The sequence below is a fragment of the Antennarius striatus genome, chromosome 2, assembly GCF_040054535.1.
Source record: "Antennarius striatus isolate MH-2024 chromosome 2, ASM4005453v1, whole genome shotgun sequence".
NCBI lineage: Eukaryota > Metazoa > Chordata > Actinopteri > Lophiiformes > Antennariidae > Antennarius > Antennarius striatus.
This window is the reverse complement of record NC_090777.1, coordinates 25,747,179-25,762,500: the sequence shown is the minus strand read 5'-3', so window position 1 is coordinate 25,762,500 and position 15,322 is coordinate 25,747,179. Positions and strand designations below refer to the sequence as shown.

The 15,322-nt window shown below is 47.8% G+C and overlaps 1 protein-coding gene across 2 annotated transcripts in view; it reads left to right on the top strand.

Moving 5' to 3' along the window:
• LOC137610190 (nucleolar protein 4-like) overlaps window positions 1-15,322 on the top strand; it is a 53,177-nt gene that overhangs the window by 15,946 nt on the left and 21,909 nt on the right. Inside the window, exon 1 of one of the 2 annotated variants that reach the window (XM_068337680.1) lies at window positions 1,600-1,821. The exons of the other annotated variant lie outside the window; for it this stretch is intronic. Within the exon in view, the coding sequence (XP_068193781.1) occupies window positions 1,741-1,821 (81 nt within the window). The 5' untranslated portion in view covers window positions 1,600-1,740. Of the gene's footprint in view, window positions 1-1,599; window positions 1,822-15,322 lie in introns of those variants that run through there. 2 annotated transcript variants of the gene reach the window in all.

The following is a 15,322-nucleotide window of genomic DNA, read 5'->3' as shown; positions in this document are numbered from 1 at the left end:
TGGCTCTGCCTGGATGAGGAAGAGGAGGAGGAGGAGGATGTGGGAATAAAAAAAGGAAATTTGTAGGTGAGGGTGGGATTCAGGGGATGGGGGTGAGGGTGGGGGTGAGGGTGGGGGGAGGAATTAAAAAAAAGAGAATGAGGTGGTTCATTATCATTTATGGGCTCCCCTTTTCTGTCCACCGGCCCATTATTCCAGCTCCCTCCAGAGGAACGTTTCATTATTTTTGGGAGGAGGGGTGTGTGTGTGTGTGTGTGTGTGTGTGTGTGTGTGTGTGTGTGTGTGTGTGTGTGTGTGTGTGTGTGTGTGTGTGTGTGCGCGCGTGTGTGTGTGTGCAAAGGGTTGGGGGTTGGTGTTATCATTATTGAAAGAGAAGACAGCTGAAAGGGAAGGAGCGGCCTTGAACATCCTCGGGAACAAAAAGCTTTTTGTTGGTTGTGAAATGAATAAAATCCAGAATCAGGTTTTTTTTTTTTCTTTTTTCCGAACATCTTTTATTCTTGGTGGATGAACCGGATCCAGAACTCTGAGCCGCTCCGACTTTCAACCAATCAGGATGTGAAGGTAGCAGTAAGGGGCACCTATAGAACCCGAGCGACGCTCCTTCACCTGAACCTTCCAGCAGCAGCCCTGGGTGATTTCAACCTGCGTCGTTGTCTTACAGGCGGAGTGCGTCAGTAGAAACCTTTTCGACGACGGTACGCTAGCTGAACCCTATGGATATGAAACACGTGCAGACGTTAGCCGGCGCTAACGCTCACATGGAGTCTTTTCCTTGAGGCCCTCGGGTGTGGTTTGCACCAGGGGGCGTGACCTTTATCCCGTAACCATCAGTCCCGAGTCTCTCTTGTGTATTCCGTAGAAACGCCATGGAAACGGCCCTGGAAGAGAAATCCTCTTCATGGCTTGAAGTGTTCAGTAACCTCAAAAAAAGCAGATGGAAGCTGAATGAGAACAAATGATTGGTTTAAACCAAGACCTGAAACCTTGAAACCAACACCAAAGGCACAGAATCCAGACGATCCGGATCTGACCGGTCGTCCATCCTCCCCGGAAGTTGAGAAGGAATATTCCTGCTAGTGTTTTTTAATCTTCAGTCTCCTCTGAATCCATTCAGAATCTTCTGTGGGACCGGAAGTTCTAAACGTTTCAATAGAGATGCTGTTGGACACGCATGGCTGTAGTTCCACCTTCTGCCTATAGGTGGCAGATTTGTCATATAAAAGCATGAGAAGACACATGCTGCTGCTTCACACACACACACACACACACACACACACACACACACACACACGTGCGCGCGCAGTGTGTGTGTGTTTTTCTGAATGAACATCCCTTTGAACGTGGACTTTTTTTTTTTTTAATCTACAGCTGTTTATGTGAGTTTGGTTTGTGATCCTCAGAATTTTTAATTTTTAATTTTTTTTTTTAATCTTTAAATCGTCATTTTTATAAATAACAAACAAACTAAAAACAAATCAGAGGAGTTTGTCAGGATGAGGGTTCAGTTGGATCGATTAAACTTAAATCTTCACGCTGAAATAAGAGAGAGAGAGAGAGATCCTTTGCGCTCTCTCTCTCTCTCTCTCTCTCCCCTACTCTGGCTGTGACGTCATCGCGCGTGGTCCCGCCCCTCCCGGTTTCCACCGACCGTGTCGAGGGTCCTGCCGCTCTCACTCCCTCCCGTCCTCCAGCCGGTGCTGTTGGCCCTGAGAATAAACAGAGGCGCACCGGAGGCTTATGAACGAACCGGTGACCGTCACCGGAGGACCGGAGCAGCGCGAGGCCGACCTTCATGTTCCAAACCCGGCTCAGGTGAAGGTAGGGAGGCGTCCCCCGCACGTTCGATTATTGATCGCTATTCCGGAGTGTTCTCCACTGTTTCTCTTCCCTCCCTGCACGCTGCCTGCCTGCAGAGCTCTCCTCCTCCTCCTCCTCCTCCTCTTCCTCCTCCCTTCTCCAAAACCTCGCTGATCGATCATCCTGATCAGACAGGAAATAAACGGCCGCCCGTGTTTGGTTATTAACATTCGGTAATTTGATTCATAAGTTGCATCGCTGCCAGCGCTCTGCTCTTCCTCTCCTCCTCCCCTCTTCTTCCTCTCCTCCTCTTCCTCCTCCTCGCCGGTGCGCGCTCCTGTGTCGGAGGGCAACGGGCTCCGCGCCACACCGCCTGTGGTTCGTACGTTGTGTGTGTGTGTGTGTGTGTGTGTGTGTGTGTGTGTGTCCGGTCGTTGCGTCTTGCGGCACAGGCCAGCATCACCGGTGCCGTTACCGGAACACCACCGGTCATCAGTGCGCGTCTCGGCCGGAGCGGAGCGCAGGAGGCCCGGAGCGCTCCTGACGCACACCGTCACGGTGCTGCGCGCTGTGGCGGAGAGCGTGTGCGTGTTTACGTCCACTTGTGTGTGTGTGTGTGTGTGTGTGTGTGTGTGTGTGTGTGTGTGTGTGTGTGAGGGGTGGGGGGCGTGGATGACCACACTCCCACACATAGGAACAATTGGTGGCACGTGCCAAGCATTTAAACAGTGGAGAATAGACTAACAGGACATCCATCCATCCATCCATCCATCCATCCATCCAGGATGGATGTGTTTTTTTGTGTGTAATCAAGAAAATATTTCCGTTTCATTTCTGAACATGTAATGAAGTGAAATCGTCCGTGCTTCGTCTTTCTCTCCACACAAATAAAAAGTTTTCTGTTCAGTCGTTTTCTTGGATTTCTGAACCAGCTGACGTCGGATCCCGCTGGAAACGCTTTGCTTCCGGGTTGAAAGTTGTTGTTTTTTTGTTTTGTTTTTTGATAAGGAACCCTGGGAATAAATACTAAATATGATGATTTGACGCTAGTAGCCTCAAGGGCGAGTAGATTGTCTTAGAATCGGGGCGATGGAACGTCAGTCACGCTTCCTTTGCTTGAGGAATAGCTCTACCGTTGTCTTGTTTACTGTCAACAAACCAAACCCAGTCTGGTTTCAGCATCGACTTGGACTCGGCGTGAGCGGCATGGTTTATGAGAACAGGTTCTGCTCTGGGAAGGGGCGGGTTCTGTCAGGTCAGGGGTCAAATTCTGGATTCCGTGCCCAAGGGTCCTTCGTCGGAGGCAGGGGCTTACAGACGGCGGTCCTCCACCTGAAGGACAGACTGTAAAGTGTGCGTTGTACCTGTTGCCATGGCAGCGCCTCCTCCTCGTTAATGCTTCATCACCGTCAGGAGTCAGGAACCGCTTCCTGGCAGCGTCTCGGTGACGGATCGATCTCTGACACAACGGAGTTCCTGCTGGATGGAGAAGTGGAGTTTCACGTGGCCTGACCTTTGACCTTCACTGATGGGTTTGTTCACACCTCAAGGTCAGAGGTGCGAACGTACCGGCTGGTGTTTGTTGAGGTGTCGTTGCTCACGTCAGGTTTAAGGAAATGAAGAGTTTTTCTTTTGTGTTTTGAACGTAATTTCTCCGATAACGCACCGATACATTGATTCTGCGCCGTGATACCGCCACCTACTGGCTCGGCATGCACACTACAGCACCTTCAACCCTTTTGGGTTTTTTTTTAAATGTTTCTGGGATCTTTTCCAAAACATTTTTTTTTCATCATTTTTCACACACAGACTCAGACCTTTTCAGTCAATTTGATGCAGGCATCAAAGGGTTACTACCCCGCCCAACCCCCACCTATTACCCCCACACCTGCTGCCAGGGGACAGGACGACTCATAGAGCCTCTTAGCTCCTCTCGGCTCCAAAATAACTCCTGTTTCCCCCTGACCCGGCCATGTGCTGAGCGGGAGGAGGCCGCTCCTCTAATCCCCTTTCCTCTTCATCCTCCTCCTCTTATCTCTCGCCTCCCTCTGGAGTTTGTCTCCATCTTTTGCTCCATCTCGGGAAATCCTCAAATTCCCACCGCTAGGACATTTTCCATTTAGTTTAGCAATTATTCTAATTATCACGTCTGTCAAGGTGATGCATGAACGTGTGTTTTTATCCCGGCAGTGTTCCAGAAATGCTCTGATTAGCGATAAAAATCAAAAACAAACAAACAAACAACACAAGCAGGATGTGCAGCTAAAGCAACGTGTCTTATTATTAATCGATTAATCATTCCAGCTGCATTCGTGTCCGTTGTTTTGCTGATCAATCAATAAATCATGTCTGTGGAATGTATAGAAATGTAAATCACACCCCCCCCCTACCACCACCACCACCACCACTTGAGCCTGATGCGTTTTCATTCTGGTGGGTGGTCTGACATCCGTCTGGAACCGAGGCGTGAGCGTGGTGAAGTCCAGACGGTCACGAGCAGAGAGGCATGAAATGCAGAGGAATGTTTGTGGTGCGATGACGCAGGCCCGACGCTCCTCATGCGGGACGAAGATGTGTAAATACTCGCAATCAGAAGAGAAATTCATGCACCGTGGGATCATGGGAGTTGTAGTCCAAAGACCAAAGATTGGTGTTTGCTTGTAAAACTAAATGTTTACCCAATTTTTCTTTCAGCAACAAAGAATAGAAGTCTTTTGCTGATGTGTGGTTTTCGTTTCCGTGGTAACCGTTAAACTCAGTCTCGATCTCTGTGGGATTTGGCCCGTTTGTTGTCGTTAGTCGTGGAAATTTCTTCCTTAGATCTGCAGTGAAAAGAGACGACGTACCTTGAACACACCACAATGGCAGGCTGGAGGCGCTACGGTTAAAAAGTTTATCTAAATAGTTTATTGATGGAAAACGATGGAGACAGATTGAGAGATAATGATCCGATTGGAGTAGACTAAGTACAGGTCATGTGACCCCTCGCTTTCGGATTGTTAGTTTGCTACGAGTTAGTGCTAGTGCATTTCTTTTTGGCTAAGGAATGCATAAGCATTTAATTTAAATATAAGAATTCATGCTGTTTGGTATTATCTGCTGGTGATGATGATGATGGTGATGGTCCAGCCTTCGCTGCTCTCTCTGCTCTCCACAGCCGGAGCTTCTCGGTGTCGGCCTGCCTCCGGCTGGTGGGCGTTCCCTCGTGCTCGGCGCTCGTTGAACTCGGCCTGTGTGCAAACTCGCAGCTTGATTAGCATCGCCTGAGGCGGCGAGGAGCGCCGGGGCTTTCTGGTGGAGCCGTGAAGCGAAGGGAGGTCAAGCTGAACGCTCGTGAATGTAAATACAGTCGACGGAAGGAGAACCCTGCCGTCCGTGTTCACGTTCCGTTCTGCAGGAAGTGAACGTCGGGGTGTGATTGGTGCGTTCAAAGACTCTGAAATCTCCCGGTGGTCTCTTTCTGAAAACAACATCCTTCCTCTTCTCATGTTTGTTTAAAACAATCTCAGCTGCTCCTCCAGGCAGGTGTGGGCGGTGAAGCGGAGCCGGGTGGAGTTTAGTGAAGCACCAAGGGTTAAAACTGTGGTGTGGCGCCGGTGTCTTCATGGTTCACTCATCTTCTGTTTTTATTTTAAATCTAAAAAAAACATCTTCTTTCTTTTTTTTTTTTTCTGTCTTTGATTACAAACACGTTATTAATTATTGATTATTAAAGAATCAAAGAATCGATTGTTCTTTGTAACAAACATCCAAACAGATGAACAACAGACTCCTGACAAAACAGTTGTATGAAGTTCAGAACTGAGAGGTCAGTTAGTCGTCTCTTAATAACTGCCATGGAGGTGGAGCTCACGTCAAACCGGCCAATCAGGTGTGATTACTGACAAAAGAGGCGTGGCTCTGAGGTCTGGTGGGCGTCGTCTCGTCTTAATGTCCACCAAGAAAGCATTTCTGATGACGACTCATCAGGAGTGTCAGATCCGTCATTTCAGGAACACCAGAAGAAGAAGAAGAAGGAGGAGGAGGAGCAGGAAGTGAGCTCCTCCTTCAGACAGGTGAACTCCGCCCCAGGGGCGGGGTTTCATCTGATCTAGATCGTTTTCACAGGCGAATTACAGACAATTAGGTGGAACATGTCTGTCTGTCGTCATCATGTGACCTTCTCATTTGTTTCATGAGACTCATCTCTGTTTCTTTCCCTTCTCATGTTGACCTCTGGTTCAAATCCCTCACTCAGTTTATGGGTTCAACTGCAGCTCGATAGCATGTGTGTGTGTGTGTGTGTGTGTGTGTCCGGCAGTGACCTTTGCCTGCTGTAATCCGTGGTGTGTTTCCCAGGGATTGCTTCCTGTAGGGGAAAGGGGTTAATCGTGCTGCTCGGGGCAGATTTGTGACTGACTGGATTAAGCGGGGCTCAGAGTGTTGGACACTCCACTAATCTCCGGTATCCACGCCCGGACGGCCGTCGCTGAAGGACAGACGGACCTGTTGGTTCATCCCCTGGTTGACTGACTGCTTCCTTGATCGACTGACCGGATGACTGACAGATCCGGCGCCGGGGGGAGTGGTTGGATTGGTGTCTGACGGACAGATGACCCCTAGTGTCAAACCAGAGCTGGAAAAGAAAGCTTGCGCTCTTATCGGGGTAGAAATGTCTTTTCTTTTGTCCACGCCCTTTTTTTTTTTTTTTTTATCAGCTAACTTTGGGTGGAAACCCTCGTCATGTTGATTTAAGGCTTTACAGTCGCCCCCCTCCCTGGTCTGAGTCAATGATTATCTCGGCGCGGTGCAGAATGAACCCGTTGGTATTTCACCTGCAGGCGGGTCGGTTTGGACCCATTTCTAGCAGGAATGTGCTAGCGCTAGCTGAGGGCGGCTACATTTGACATAGCGCTGCACCGTTGGTTGTCAGTTCCTCATGACAGCAGCGGCGCTAGCACCTTGTTTCCATGCGTAGCACTGATTTTCCAGTAGCTCAAATGTCGCTCAGTACAAACGGTAACAAGAACCAACGCAGTCAGAGACTACAACATCCCGTGACACCCCTGAATTCAAAATTTTACCCTGACCTAGTTGCATAGGTCAAAGATCAAAGATAGTGATCTGACTTACTGTCATAGATCATAGCGAGTGCTTTGATCTATGGTCTTGCTCACACTGGCCTATCCCTCATCTTTCTCTCTTATCCGGTTCCTGGGTGCACAAAAGTTGAAATTTAACCTTGATCTAGTTTTCTCAAGGTCATGTTTCATCTTTCTATCTGCAACGGTTGAGAAGATATTTGGTGGACTAACGAACAGACGGACGGGCGAACACACGATCACCGACAATCACAATACGTCAGCGCTTTGAAGCAGGATGTTATTATTTAAACTCTAATTTAGCGTAAAGCTAGGCTAACTCCTAGCTTTCCTTGAGTGCAGCCGCTATGATCAAACAACACAAAAAGAATTTCATTTATATTGATTTCTAGCACAAGTGGCGCAAGCCGCTAACGCTATCTAGGCTTTGCGCCCCAGACATTCTCCTTTACAATGCGCGTCTTTTATTCAATATTCACTATTGTTCATCAGGGTAAAGTGTTGTGCTTTTATTTAGTCCACCTCCGTATTATTTTCAAGAACTCTTCATCGTCTCCTTTCACGACGCAGAGAAAGACGAAGTTACACCGAGACACGACTTCGGCCGCTGTGTGGATTAGACGTCATTACTCTTATTGTCTGGTCCCTGGAAGTTCAGTTTCCATGGTGATTATATAGAATATGTTATTGATGCAGGCATCCTACACACACACACACACACACACACACACACACACACACACACACACACACACACACACACACACCAGGTTGCTGGTGGATTTAACAGATGGGTGATGAAGGTCACTGGAAGCTTGACCTCCTTTCACACACAGAAACAAACACACACACACACACACACACACACACACACAAACACACACACACACACACACACACACACACACAGTTATTGTGTGTGTGTTCAAGCACACAATCACTGCGGTGTTGATTGTCGCATTTGGTTTTAATCCTAATGGTTGTCATTGTTTGGTCTTCCGAGCGTCAGAAAAGAGTTTTATTATTAATTTTGAAGAGATTTTCAATTCAACTCGATTCAAAAAACTTTATTTATCTCCAAGGGGCAATTGAAGTCCCATGAAGCAGCTGTATTGGTGCAAAAGAACACACGTTTTCTCTTTACTTTAATGGATAAACTTTAAGATGAGGATCATAAAATGTCCAAATTTCATTAAGTTCATTCATTAGATTTTATATTACAGAAAAACAAATTCTCTACAGTCTTCAGGCCACGCCCTAACTCAGTCTCCACCAATAGGAGGACACCAAACATGAGAAACCTGAACTGCGTCAGGAGGCCACGCCAACGACAATTGTATAATTGTTGTCATTGTTAACTGACTGACCTACAAAGGGCCGGATGTGGCCCGGGGGCCGTAGTTTGCGCAGGTCTGATGTAGAGTATGAATTCAGTACAATTAGAAGAAATAATCAAATACTTCAAGATGAGAAAAATTTTGTCTCTGAATTTTTCAAAATGATACAAAGTAAAAAGTTAAACCTTTTATTAAAATCAAATTGATCTGATAATTAAATTGATCTACGCGTCAAATAAACAGAAGTGCAACACACACAAAAAAAAAACCATAGTAAAAACTATAATGTGTGTTAGAACAGACGCTCCTCCTCCTGAGGAACTCAGCGACCAATCACATCCCTGATAAACGTGGACCATACACACACACACACACACACACACACACACACACACACACACACACACACACACACACACACACACACACACACACACACACACACACAGATCTTGTCTAATATCAAGACAAGGTCACTAGCTGTTTGGATTTGAACACAACAGCGATGCTCTTTATCTCTCTCTTTGTCTATCTGTCTCCCTCTCTTTCCTTGTCCCACCCCCCCGCCCCCAACCCCCCACCCTCTCTGATGAGACACTCGGGTTCCTGACATTTCTTCCTCATTGTGGGTCCTTGTCTTCCTTTTCACACAGTGTGTGTTGGATGTACTCTGATTACTCTGTGTAACTGTAACAATACTGGTCGTCTGGGGTTTCCATCATTTCCTTGTTGTGGGATCAGAGATGTTCTGTGGCTTCAGAACCCAGATTTAATTTCCTGCGAGGAATTTATTATTTATTACAGTAAAAACGTGAGGTTGTCTGTGTCTGTTTGGGTCGTCGGGTTCTGATCTCAGAGTTTAGGAGAGTTTGTAGAGGGGGGCGGGGCTTGGGAGAGGCGGGGCTTAACTGGTTGGTGGAGGTTTGCACTCCAGATGCTCTCAATGCTCTTCATCCAAACCTGAATCAGAAACTCTGCCATCGCCAAACGTCTCTGGATCGCTTCTTCCTGTCTTGTCTGATCCGGAGGCATCATTAAACAGGAAGTGGAGGGCTGAGTCCATCGGTCTTCCTGTCATGTGACAGGTCATGGTTATCTCTTCCTGTCGTCGTCTGTGTCCAGTGAAGGTCAGCGGCGTCTTATTGATCCCGGCTCACCGTCTCTATTCCAGCCTTGGAATAACCTGACGGACGGACAGGACCCCGGTCAGGACGGTCGTCCGTCCGTCTGCCTGTTTTTACCGACATATAGCGTGTTTTTGTGTGTGCATGTGTGTGTGCATGTGTGTGTCTCATCGTTGATACCCAGACCCTCCTACAGACACACAAGAACACACACCTTCGCCTCAAGGCTGGTTTTCTCACCAATCAATATTCTGCAGTGGAGCTTCTCGGCCTGCGCCCTGTTAATCCATGTAAGGTGTGTGTGTGTGTACGTGTGTGTGTGTGTGTGCATGTAGTCTTATCAATATCTCCTCTCAGTGCCCCCCTCCCCTCCAGTCCTCATCGATCTCCGTGAGAGGCAGAGCAATCAGGATCATCTCGCCGTTGGTCCTGAATGCTGAGCGCCGTCACGCGTCTGACCAGCGCCCCCCCCCCCCACACACACACACACACACATTTCCCCCGTGTTATCGGGACGCGTGTCGGGACGCCGCGTCAGGGCGTGTTGGAGCAGCTCTCTTATCGCCGGAGCACTTTAGCCCAACAGTCACACTCTCAGCGTCGCCATGGTGAACCGGTTCAGTGCGACAGCTGATGTTCACGTTTGTCCATCTAAGATCGCTCACGAGCGTTTTAACCCCAGGAACAAGGTAGGAGGGGCCTAACGGAATGGGTTCTATCGATCCATCAGCCACGCTTTTTGGATCAGAACTTAAAACCTGCTCTTTGACTGAACTTCCTGTTGCCAGCAGCCAATCAGTGAAGGGATGCCTGGTCTAGGACGGTGACAATGAAAGACGGTCAGTGAGGTCGTCAGATATGCGAAATACGGAGGCGGAGCTTTTTCACTTGGCTTTTTCTGACACTCTGGCCAATTAGATGAAGGTCGAGGTCAGATCAGCTGATCTGACACGGCGCCTAATGATGACCTCATCTGGTTTCTGCTCGTAGTCGAACAATTGAGATGTCAAGACAGAAAAAAAACCATGTTTTTGTTGTCCTGATATTGATTTCTGTTGTTGACTTCCTGACAAATCGATTGATAATCAGTCGATGCAGCCTTCCGTAGTGTCTGTCACATCGGCCAATCACGTCGCTTCACAGGATGGATCAGGAGGTGTTGATAGACCAGTAGTTCCAGACGCATCAGCATCTTCACAGCAGACGACAGGACCTGGATCTGTTCCCATGGAAACCAACAAACTGAGCGAGGGTAGCAGTCGGTTCTGCGACGGTCGGAGAAGCAAACCATCGCCGTAGAGACGGGGGGGCTGCCAGGGTGGAGCTGGTGGGGGGAGGAGCTGGGAGCAGGAGGGGAGGTGGTGGCTGGTTGGCAGGGGTGATGGGATGCAGGGGAGGAAGAGAGGCAGAAGTGATGGGAAGTGATGGGTGGGGGGTGGAGGGGTGGGGAGGTGGAATGAAGCCATTTTTGAGAGTGAGGGAGGTGTCGGGGTTGGGCTCTGCAGCATCAGCACCGCCCCGAAAACAAAGAGAACAAAGAGGAGAAGGAGGAGAGAGCACACCTCCCCTCACCCCCCCCCCCATTGTAATTGATTTTTAAAAGATATTCTCTTTAATCAATCAATCAATCACTGGACGCGGGAGTGAATCACTCCTCCATCAGACCTCGGCGTATTTAATTCACTGCCGCACACGTGTGTTTCCTCATTACGTGTTGAAGTCGTGTTTTGGTTCCTTCTCTGTGATCCCTGCCGTCTGATTGGTTACTCAGCGGCGAGTATCTGCTGCTCCAGGAGCCTCGGGGAGAACATCGCTTCATGGTGTATAATTGGTGTTTGCAAAGAGTCCTGACGGCCCCTAATGGCCCCGTCTCCGGGGGGGGTGGGGGGGGAGCCGGCGGCGGCGTGGGCGGAACCAGCCAGAGACGACTTTGCTTTCACGCAAGAACGTTTTACAAAAGTTTGACGCACACGGTTGAGGTCATTTCACACATCCGGAGACGCACTCGCGTTTCCATGGGATCTGTTTCCGTGGCGTTTGTCGTCTTCCGTAAGGAAGAAGGGAGGAAGAGGAGTTGAATGAGTAGAGGTGGGATGGCAAGATGGTGAGAGCTCGGATAATTACAGGGGGAGATGCAAGAGACGTTTCTTCCCAGTCGTCCGGTTGCTAACCTGATTAGCTTAGCAACGCCAGAGGATGGGATCCGGCTGGCCAGCGCTGGAAACACACACATTCACACGAAAACATGGAGACGACAAGAGCTGTCAGGAAGAAAGAGGAGAAAGAGGTACTCGGTTTGAATTTTGGAGGAAGTTCTGGTGATGTGCTCAGCGGTGGAGGAGGAGGAGGAGGTTCTGGTGATGTGCTTGGCATTGGTGGAGGAGGTTGTGGAGATGTGCTCGGCATTGGTGGAGGAGGAGGAAGAGGTTCTGGTGATGTGCTTGGCATTGGTGGAGGAGGTTGTGGAGATGTGCTCGGCGGTGGTCAGTGAGGTCATCGTGTGAGGACGTGTCGCTGTGGACTGATTGTGTTTCCCAGCAGGCTGTGGAGACGGTGGGCGGCTTGTGGTCGGAAGATTCACTCTATTTATTCCTCCTCCTCATGCTTTCCACCTGCTGCTGCTTCTCCTCCCTCCTTCCCTCTCCTCCCACCATCCATCTTTCTCCACCGACCAGTGCTGAATTCCCACCTCCTTTTTCTGCCCCACATCTGCCTCCCGTCTCTTCTTGTTTGTCCATAAATCGAACCTTTCTCCTCCGTCCCCCCTTCTTCGTTCATCAGTTTGCCTTTAAGCTGAGATAAAAATCCCAGGTTTGAAGGGTTTCTCCATCGTAGACGCCTCCCTCTCTACTCTTTGAGGAAAGTTGGAGCACTAGTGACTCCTCTCACCTCCACTTTGGTAAAAATAGACAAAACATAAAGGAGCTGGTTAATTATTCATCCTGGGTGCACTTTACTGCTCATAATCTTCACCACAGTCATCATGACATCGCTGTCAGTGGTGCTCTGTGGCTGAGAGCTTCAGACTCGTGAGGAGAGGCTGATGGAAGCGTTTGTAGAAGTTGGTTTTATTTGCTTCGCTGGGGGTCAGATGTTGGGGACCCGCTGGAGGAACCCTTTAAATACTGGATGAAGAGGAGTCTGAAGGAAAAGAAAAGACTTGTTGACTTGGAAATAGGTCGATGTTCCCATCAGGGCTTTGAACCGGTTCATGGAACAAAAACGAAAACCAGAAACTTTACACTTTTTTTTAAAGTTATGGAACACAATTGGTTATTCAAAATAATAGAAGTTGAGGTCCATCCCCAGCAGTAAAAGACAAGACAGTCTCCCAATCAATTATATTCATAACAGGTAAACACTGCAGTCTGTCAATCTGAAAAAAAAGAAGAAGATTGATTTAGATATTAACTCATTGACTGCCAGTCATTTTCAGAGCAGAGTTCTGGAAATGACTGGCAGTCATTTGAAGCTTTGCAGCTTTGAAGCTTTGAAGCTTTGCATCTATCGGCCTATTTATGAATGGTGATGCTTTGTTGAATCACCAGCTGCCGCAGCTTCTCCGTCTCCCTCTAATTCTCCATCCTATGTTCCGTAACTGGATCAGTGGTGTTGTTCTGCTTACTGTAGGGACATACCTACAGTATATAAAGTAATTCCCTTAACTGTCAATTTAAAAGTCCTAAAGCTACCTACCTATTTATATTTACAAGGAACATTATTAACTAGTTGAGGAACGTTCAGGAACATCAATTCTTGGGTGGAATGTGAAACCGGAAACGTTACAATAGTGTTTCTGTTCGGAACGAACCGATTGGCTGAAAATTCTGGTGGTGGTGGGTTTGTCCAATTCATCCACCACCACTAACTCTGGGTTTTTAATCTTTATTCGTCATTCACACCCACGTAATATGACGTGAGAAATTTAAGTCACCTAAAACATCAGATATTCTGCATTGGAAACAATTAATCTAAAAACACAAAATGTGTTTTTGCTTTCGGTACTTTTTTGTTCCAATTTCATTCTTTCTTTTTTTTTTAATGCTTTTAATGTGAAAATCTTGCAGCATCTGTTGCAGTCAGTAGGAATCACAACAACGCTCTAAATTCCGCTCCGGTCTTGTGTGTGTCTGCGCATACATAAAATGTGTGTGTGTTCAGTGTTTCATTATGGGAGTAAGAACAATGGATTAAAGTGTGTTGTTGGGTTGGTGTGACGCTCCGAACCTGTTTGTGTGTTAATCTATCAGGTAGGATCGCTCATCTGTATGCAGATTAGGACAGCTCATTACCGAGGCCATTAACACACACACACACACACACACAGGCACACACACACACTTGGGCTGAGAGGGAGAAAATGAAGAAGAGATGCTGGGATAACATCTGATTGGACGAGTTGAACTTAAGTACTTGGTTCTAATATCTTTTTTGGTTTGAAGAGGAATTCTTTTTCCATGTCATCTGACAAATAATAATAATAATAATAATAATTATAATAATTACGATAAATAAATAGTTTAATTTTAATATTTTTATTTTTTTTTGTGTTTTTAAGGTCAATGATTTGTGGTCGCTGGCATGTTTGAATCTGTTCTGGTTTATTTACGCGTCTGATATGTTGGAACAGGTCCGACATTTCGTTTTGGGTTCTATCTATCCATCCACCACCACCGCCACCTTCTCTTTCTCTATTTCTCTCACCTCTAGAACGTGTGCTTTTATGCAAAGTGCATCAACGTACGTTGTGTATACTGCATAATTTCATCATATTTATAACTTTTATATGGTTGTAGTTGGTAGATCCTTTTGAGTTGGTCATTTTATAAGTAGCTCGCATGCTGAGAAAGAGTGCGCACCGCTGTGTTAGAGCATCGGTGCTGAGGAAGAGGAGGCTCCTCACAGCTTCATCAGGGGCTCATCCTCCAGGAATCTTTCTGTGAAGTCACTGCTGACAGATTTGCCAGCAGATATCTCCACATCGCATGCGACTCGTCTGTTTTGGAGAGCGCCGCGCTAACAAGAGATTATTGCACGGAGATACGCTAATTGAAAGCGAGCTAATGTGGGCCCGGCGACGACGGTAATTGAAAAAGAATTAAGAGTAGATTAAAATACGGTCTCATTTGATCATTTGTCAAAGTTGATTCATGTTCTCCGCCTGTGGTGAATTAATGCCTCGGAATATTCTCTGAGCCGATTAATGTCCAGGTTCAAACAGCTGGAATGTGAGTCAGGAAGTCTGGAGTGTTTCCACGTTTTCCTCCAAGTCATTATCTGCCTGGAGAAGCAGCGACTTCCTGGATGTAAGTGTGAGCGCCTCTCTCATCTCTGGGGCCCGAATCATCAGACTCTGATTCCAGCGCTACAGCAGCAGTTGCCCTCCGGGGCAGTAGGGGGCGCCTGCGAGGTCGATGGACAGATGCGGGTCAGAGGCAGGAGGAAGTAGAGACAGGAAATCACCCAACAACCCCACCCTGATTAGACCTCCTCTTCCTCCCTCCTCTTCCTCCCTCCTCTTCCTCATGATGATGATGATGATGATGGAGTCCATTGGTTGTTTTTACCTCCATCGAGCTTCTCCTTCCTTCAGCGTTTGGGAGGAAGAGGAGATTCCATGTTGGATGGATTCAGGTCCAAGCCCCATGAGCGCCCCCCCCCCCCAGTATGAACATTTACCATTACACACTGTACAGTTACACATTACACACACACACACACACACACACTGCCCAACACCAGCTCTCGTCTTGTCTTCTCCTCTGTCTCCTTCCACACCTCCTCAGTCTTCCATCGCTCCAGCGCCGCCGCCGCCGCCGCTGCAGCGCTCGCTGTCATTATCAGCTGAGGAAGTGTTTCACCGCCACACGTGCAGTGTGTTGAATGTAGCGTGTTGAATAATGCATGTGTGGAGTGAACGATCACACGTACGAGAGGGAAGCAGGAAGAAAAGTTTTGTGTTGGTTCCAGAACGACGGCA